The sequence below is a fragment of the Brachyistius frenatus genome, unplaced genomic scaffold (assembly GCF_029030835.1).
Source record: "Brachyistius frenatus isolate BFR_SWC_R1_liver_20210118 unplaced genomic scaffold, ASM2903083v1 Contig_698, whole genome shotgun sequence".
NCBI lineage: Eukaryota > Metazoa > Chordata > Actinopteri > Embiotocidae > Brachyistius > Brachyistius frenatus.
The window spans coordinates 11,543-20,154 of record NW_027211297.1 but is presented as its reverse complement, the minus strand read 5'-3'; the positions used below and the strand labels follow the sequence as shown (position 1 = coordinate 20,154).

Genomic DNA, 8,612 nt, shown 5'->3' with positions numbered 1-8,612 from the left:
TTGCTCGAAAACATTACAATTTTATTCATTGAACTCTCCAGCGGAAGACTTTGTGGAGCGGCTTCTTGTGCTTGTGGTCAGATGATTTCCAGATGAGTGAGCGATGTGTTTTTTTGTGGAACTATTAGTAATGTTCTCAACGACTAGTTGATGGTTGGATCCATATTTCACATTGATCTGTCGTTGTCAACAGCAGCAGGAGGACCCGTGTGCGCCCCCTACAGGCTTCAACTGAAGGAAACATTTTCAGAATCAGAATCAGCTTTACTGGTCAGATGTTAACACAGACAAGGAATTTAACATAAATAGATGTATAAAACAAATAGACATAAAACATAAATAGATGTATAAAACATAAATAGACATATAAAACAAATAGATGTATAAAACATAAATAGACATATAAAACAAATAGATGTATAAAACATAAATAGACATATAAAACAAATAGACATAAAACAAATAGACATATAAAACAAATAGACATAAAACAAATAGACATATAAAACATAAATAGACATAAAACATAAATAAACATGTAAAACAAGTAGATGTATAAAACATAAATAGACATGTAAAACAAATAGACATATAAAACAAATAGACATAAAACATAAATAGACATGTAAAACAAATAGACGTATAAAACATAAATAGACATAAAACATAAATAGACATGTAAAACAAATAGATGTATAAAACATGAATAGACATGTAAAACAAATAGACGTATAAAACATAAATAGACATAAAACATAAATAGATATGTAAAACAAATAGATGTATAAAACATGAATAGACATATAAAAAACATAATAGACATAAAACATAAATAGTATAAAAGACATATAAAACAAATAGATGTATAAAACATAAAACAAATAGATGTATAAAACATAGACATATAAAACAAATAGATGTATAAAACATAAATAGACATAAAAACAAATAGATGTATAAAACATAAATAGATGTATAAAACAAATAGACGCATAACACATAAATAGACGTATAAAACAAATAGACGTATAAAACATAAATAGACATATAAAACATAAATAGACATATAAAACAAATAGATGTATAAAACATAAATAGATGTATAAAACATAAATAGACGTATACAACAAATAGACGTATAAAACATAAATAGACATAAAACAAATAGATGTATAAAACATAAATAGACATATAAAACAAATAGATGTATAAAACATAAATACACGTATACAACAAATAGACGTATAAAACATAAATAGACATATAAAACAAATAGATGTATAAAACATAAATAGACATATAAAACAAATAGATGTATAAAACATAAATAGACGTATAAAACAAATAGATGTATAAAACATAAATAGACGTATAAAACAAATAGATGTATAAAACATAAATAGACGTATAAAACAAATAGATGTATAAAACATAAATAGACATAAAACAAATAGATGTATAAAACATAGACATATAAAACAAATAGATGTATAAAACATAAATAGACATAAAAACAAATAGATGTATAAAACATAAATAGATGTATAAAACAAATAGACGCATAACACATAAATAGACGTATAAAACAAATAGACGTATAAAACATAAATAGACATATAAAACATAAATAGACATATAAAACAAATAGATGTATAAAACATAAATAGATGTATAAAACAAATAGACGCATAACACATAAATAGACGTATAAAACAAATAGACGTATAAAACATAAATAGACATATAAAACATAAATAGACATAAAACAAATAGATGTATAAAACATAAATAGACATATAAAACAAATAGATGTATAAAACATAAATACACGTATACAACAAATAGACGTATAAAACATAAATAGACATATAAAACAAATAGATGTATAAAACATAAATAGACATATAAAACAAATAGATGTCTATTTATGTTTTATACATCTATTTGTTTTATATGTCTATGTTTTATACATCTATTTGTTTTATGTCTATTTATGTTTTATACATCTATTTGTTTTATATGTCTATTTATGTTTTATACATCTATTTGTTTTACATATCTATTTATGTTTTATGTCTATTTATGTTTTATACGTCTATTTGTTTTACATGTCTATTCATGTTTTATACATCTATTTGTTTTACATGTCTATTTATGTTTTATGTCTATTTATGTTTTATACGTCTATTTGTTTTACATGTCTATTCATGTTTTATACATCTATTTGTTTTACATGTCTATTTATGTTTTATGTCTATTTATGTTTTATACGTCTATTTGTTTTACATGTCTATTTATGTTTTATGTCTATTTGTTTTATATGTCTATTTGTTTTACATGTCTATTTATGTTTTATACATCTACTTGTTTTACATGTTTATTTATGTTTTATGTCTATTTATGTTTTATATGTCTATTTGTTTTATGTCTATTTGTTTTATATGTCTATTTGTTTTATGTCTATTTGTTTTATATGTCTATTTATGTTTTATACATCTATTTGTTTTATATGTCTATTTATGTTTTATACATCTATTTGTTTTATATGTCTATTTATGTTTTATACATCTATTTATGTTTTATGTCTATTTGTTTTATACATCTATTTATGTTAAATTCCTTGTCTGTGTTAACATCTGACCAGTAAAGCTGATTCTGATTCTGAAAATGTTTCCTTCAGTTGAAGCCTGTAGGGGGCGCACACGGGTCCTCCTGCTGCTGTTGACAACGACAGATCAATGTGAAATATGGATCCAACCATCAACTAGTCGTTGAGAACATTACTAATAGTTCCACAAAAAAACACATCGCTCACTCATCTGGAAATCATCTGACCACAAGCACAAGAAGCCGCTCCACAAAGTCTTCCGCTGGAGAGTTCAATGAATAAAATTGTAATGTTTTTCGAGCAAAAGTGAAAACGTGTTTTTAGATCCTTTTTCAAATGTATTAAAAATTTAAACTGGAAATGTCTAATTACTGTTCAACACATCATTTCAGTAGAATATTCTTCAGTAAGTTTGGTGGTTGGTTTCTTCTATGTGGAGTTTAATAGATAATATTCATCTGCCTCTGATAAACAACACCCACTCAGGTCAGCTGATTCATTCACCAATCAGATGCAAGCGTTAAAGCTTCTGTCACGTGTCTCATCAGATTTAAGAGCTGCTCTTCTACTGACATCTTTACTGTTTTAGATCATATCCAGAAAACCATCATCTGCAGCTGGAGGTGTAAATCTTCACTGGAGAGGTGGAAGACGTGGTTTGTTGTTGTTGTTAATGCATGTAAACACTAAACATCATCTGAATTATGACTTATGTCCAGATGTGGACAGATGACTGTTACAGAACCAGGGTTTCATTCATCTCTGTCAACACAGTATACGAAGCATTTCTGATGAAACCTCCTCCGTCGCTCCTCTCTTCACTTCCATCCACAACGTTATCTGCTTTATTGTTTTTTCTACTCTGAATGAAATATGAAGGTTTTAATACAAATCATGATTTGAACAGAGAATCATTAAACTCAGTATTAACAAGGTGCTGATGTTTTCAGTTAACAGCACTTCATCTCCAAAATGTCAGTGAAACAGGCAGAAAGTGGCGGCGCCCCGCTCGGCGTCCAATCAGCATCCGCTCGGCATCCAATCAGCATCCGCTCAGCGTCCAATCAGCATCCGCTCGGCATCCAATCAGCATCCGCTCGGCATCCAATCAGCATCCGCTCGGCGACTCACTGACCTGCAGCTCATTTTCTCTCAGCGTGCATAATTATTGTTTTAAAGAACAGAATTCCATTTCTGACGGCTGTCACTCCAGAAGCAGACATTTGGATAAATAGGTATAGTCCTCAGGTCTGTCCACACTGAGGGGGCGTGGCCTAAAAACACCAGCAAAATGTTGACCACTCACCGGACAATATTTGACATTAAAACTACTCAAACCAGCAGTGATGTGAATTTAAACAGGAAAGTTAGATAAACTCCATAAAAACACAAAAGATCCAGCTCATTGTTCAGAAGAAAAGATGGTTTCAAAACAGGAATAATATCTTTTTAAAATTGACACGGTTGATGTACAAGAATTATTGTTTACTATTGTCGGAGGAAAACTTCAGTACGGTTTGAACATTCTGCAAAATGATCCAGAGAGCTTTAATGAGATGTATCATCAGTCCCTTCTCATACAGACAGACAGACAGACAGACAGTCAGTCAGACAGACAGCTGACAGACAGACAGCAGACAGTCAGTCAGACAGACAGACAGCAGACAGACAGACAGACAGACAGACAGACAGCCTGTGATCCAGGTGAGCCCACCAACATCAATGAATGAATAAATGTCAGTCAACATGTAAATATGTTGCGTGTCCCTGCAGCTTATCTCCTGCTCAGTGTTGGTGCTCTGAGTGAAAGTATTCAGTTTAAAAACCACATCGACCTGAATTAAAGAGGACACGCCCCCCCCCCCACCCCACCCCACCCCACCCCCGCTGTGTGAAGGCCTTAAATGAGCCAGACGGGATCCAGCGCTCCTGGTCTGTTCCTGAACGCATCACGGTCACTTTATTTGATTACAGGCTGTTATGACTCTCGGCCCGTCGATGAAGGAAGGTGGTTGTGATGTGGATCTGAGGAGGATCCAGTCCAGCGGTGGGGACATGAGACGGGTCCAGAAACTGAAGCAGGTGGATGATGTGAGACTTGAACTCTCCTCTCAGAAGGTTTATTACAATCTAGAGGAGATTTATTGGTCTGTCTGTTTGATGTTTCTAAGAACTTCTTCTGGAGTGTCTTGATAAGAATATTGTAGAAAGATTTTCACATATATTAAATAAGTATTGAAAAATGTGCTTGTTTTCTCATCATGCTGAGTAAAGATGGAAGATTCTTTTGAGAAACATTCAGAGTGAAAAGTATGTTTATCTACAAGTAAAAAGTCCTGCATTAAAACGTGTGACTTTAATATGATTAAAAGGACCATTACATCACTCATTAGTTCTGGTGGCATTATTACTGAAGTAGAACCATGTAGACTCATATGGTCCTGTTGTTTCTGTGTGTGTGTGTGTGTGTGTGTGTGTGTGTGTGTGTGTGTGTGTGTGTGTGTGTGTGTGTGTGTGTGTGTGTGTGTGTGTGTGTGTGTGTGTGTGTGTGTGTGTGTGTGTCCAGTGGTTTGGACTGCTGGACCACCAAATGAGGCTGCAGCGTTCAGGAAAATCGCCTCTTCACGTCTTCATTTACAGAATTTAATCAGCTTCCACTTCATGTCTCAATCTGGGATTTCAGAGGCCTTTAAAGATGAATTTATTATTAATCAGATAATAATACAAATTCACTCATAATGACTTGAATAAACGGTTCGTTTTTAGATTTTAAGGATAAATCACCTTCTCAGCATTTCTCTTTCAAAGTGACCTCACAGGAGTTCAGTTATTATTATTATCATTATTATTATTATTCATATTTGCAAGTAAATCTTAAATAGATTCAAATTGTTAAAATAATAGAGGTCCTCAGTTGGAGACTATGAATTTAAATATGCAGTGAACTGAACTGTCTCATGTTTGAGCTACAAATCCTCCATCTGAAAACATAATTTTGAAGCCCTGATGAATTTAAAAATTAAAAATTAAATGGGTGATTTATGTTGTTCCTTTTTTGTTTTTTAGATGAATTCATATTTTTTCAATTTAAACCGTCTTAATAATACAGAATGACTTTACAATAACTGTTTTTTAAACGGGTAACATGTTTGTGTATATGATTATTTACTTTTGATTGCTGACCTCAGTAATTTCTTGATATGACAAAGCAGGTTTTGTTTAATTCATGAATTTTGACAGTGAGTTTAGTGCGTGGCTGCGTTGCTCAGGACGACGTCCGGTCTCCTGTCAACACGTTTAAAGTCGCAGCAGCTGTAATTGAAACGTGTCTTTCAGCATCTGATTTGTCTCGCTGAGCCGCTCGCTGCTTTAATCCCACCGATGTTTGCTGCTCTTTGCAGCCGAGTTCCAGCAGCTGCTGACAGGACGGAGGATGAGCTCGCTGGAGCGGCGCTGCACCGGCCCGACCCAGAGATTACATCTGCTGCTGACAGGCTGAGCACTGCAGAGACGCACGGGGACGCTCGGAGACATTCACACATTCAGAGACATTCAGAGACCCTCTGAGACACTCAGACATTCAGAGACATTCAGAGACGCTCGGAGACACTCAGAGACATTCAGATACCCTCTGAGACACTCAAACATTCAGAGACATTGAGAAATGCTCGGAGACATTCAGAGACATTCAGAGACCATCTGAGACACTCAGACATTCAGAGACGCTCGGAGACACTCAGAGACATTCAGATACCCTCTGAGACACTCAGACATTCAGAGACCCTCTGAGACACTCAGACATTCAGAGACATTCAGAGACGCTCGGAGACACTCAGAGACATTCAGATACCCTCTGAGACACTCAGACATTCAGAGACGCTCTGAGACATTCAGAGACATTGAGAAATGCTCGGAGACATTCAGAGACATTCAGAGACCCTCTGAGACACTCAGACATTCAGAGACGCTCGGAGACACTCAGAGACATTCAGATACCCTCTGAGACACTCAGACATTCAGAGACCCTCTGAGACACTCAGACATTCAGAGACGCTCGGAGACACTCAGAGACATTCAGATACCCTCTGAGACACTCAGACATTCAGAGACGCTCTGAGACATTCAGAGACGCTCTGAGACATTCAGAGACATTCAGAGATGCTGAGAGACATTCAGAGACATTTGGAGACGCACAGCGAGCAGGACACCACCATGGACGGCTCAACAGAGACAGGCAGCAGAGAGACGCTGGAGGTCCTCGGCCTTTAGGACTATTATTATTCATATTAATATTATTGGTACTATTATTATTATTACTGTTATTATTGTTTGTATTATAGGTATTAAGCTGATTGTACATGTTCTCTGGAAAACGACAGTAACATGAGCTGTTTATTGCAGATCATTTTCATGAAATGATCTATTTATTTATTGTGCACATTTAAGAGGAATTGTTGCAGCTTAAACTAGTTAAATATCTCGCGACATAAACCATCTCAAATAAATCAAACGCATGAATATCATGTTTCTCTCTGAGCTGCTCTTTACATTTATATTCATTTATTTATTTTACAGTTGTAGAAGTTCAATTCAAATCTAAAGGCTTGTTTTTTTGTATTGCTCAGTTTTAAATGCTGAATGTATTTGAATATTGTTGCATTGTGCTACAGCTACTTTATAAATATGAGCTTTTACTGGGTGAGAAAATCCTTCTTCTGATTTCATGAAATGTAAAACAGTTTGAGAGAAACCCGAATAAATGAAGTTTAAACTCTGGAAGTATTAAAGTGTGAAATGTATCTTCTGCAGTTCAGAGAACTTGAACTGGTTTCACTGTTTACATTAAAGAGAAGAAACTGACTTCCCTCCAGAAACATCCTCTCCTCAGAGCTTGACCTCTGACCTTCTGTCCCATTAAACTCATCCATCCGGGACCAGAAGCCGAGTTCCCCCCCCCCCCCCCCTTGTGTTGGACCATGACAGATATTGTCTCAACTTCTGAGAGCAGAACTAGAACAATGGTTTGGAGTTTGAATATCTGCTGACTGAGTGAACTGAATCAAACCTTTGAAAGCTTTCGATGTTAAATGACACTCGTGGTTTTAATGTCAGTTTCTACGTGCACGTGTCGTGTCACCTGGTTGTTTTTGCACAGGTCAGCCCACATGCTCGTGCCGTCCCCTCCGCGCATCAGGACGTGGTACGTGAAGAAATAAATCCCGGGGATGGAGCAGGTGAACTTGCCGGTGGTCGGGTCGTAGTGGTTCCCCAGGTTGGTCACCACGTCGTCGAACTTGAGCACCTCGTAGCCCTCGTGCTGCTTCTTCAGCCCCGCGTAAAAGGCGATCTTGGGCACGGTGCTGTACGTGGCCGCGCTGATGGCACCGGCAGCTGCGTTGGGTCCCGGAGGTCCCGGTAAACCAGGTCTGCCTGGTTCACCTTTCTCTCCAGGTGGTCCCGCTGGACCGGGCGGTCCCGGCTGACCCGGTGGTCCCCTTGGACCTGCTTTCCCCGGACGACCCGGCTCTCCTTTCGGACCTTGGATAAAAGTGGGTAACGACTGCACGAGGCTGTTGTCCCGGACTGTGTCCGCCGTGGCGGTGCTGGTCGGAGATTTGGTGCCATATGGGTCGCACACCATCCTACAGGTACCGAGCATCTCGTAGTGTGCCGCTGTCCCCGCTGAGTTGACCAGAACCGGAATGAGGATGACCAGAACCAGAACCATAACGACCCCCAGGACCCCCGCCGCCACCAGCCGCTTCCTGCCGACCAGCCGCGTCAGCGCAGGACGATCCGGCTGTCTGCTTTTAGGAGAAATCTTGCTGGCTGGAGAGGAAACCTTCACAGAGAAAAATGTAGCAGAGCTACAGTTTGCAGTAATTAGATGAACTTTTGAAAGCGGCGCCCCTCCCCTCCGCGTCCTCGTCTCCCTCCTCTTCACTCTGGTCCTGCTGATTCAAGTCTCTCTGAAGGACATAAGGACGCGTGTCCCCCTCTCACA

The 8,612-nt window shown here is 37.2% G+C and overlaps 1 protein-coding gene across 1 annotated transcript; it reads right to left on the bottom strand.

Annotated features, from left to right (window-relative positions):
- Nucleotides 1-7,745: 7,745 nt before the first annotated feature.
- LOC138615115 (complement C1q-like protein 3) lies at nt 7,746-8,360 on the bottom strand (the record flags this gene model as incomplete). Its single annotated transcript, XM_069688738.1, has 1 exon — nt 7,746-8,360. A coding segment is annotated over exon 1 (591 nt), but the record flags the coding sequence as incomplete, so codon positions are not given.
- Between the last annotated feature and the right edge of the window lie 252 nt (nt 8,361-8,612).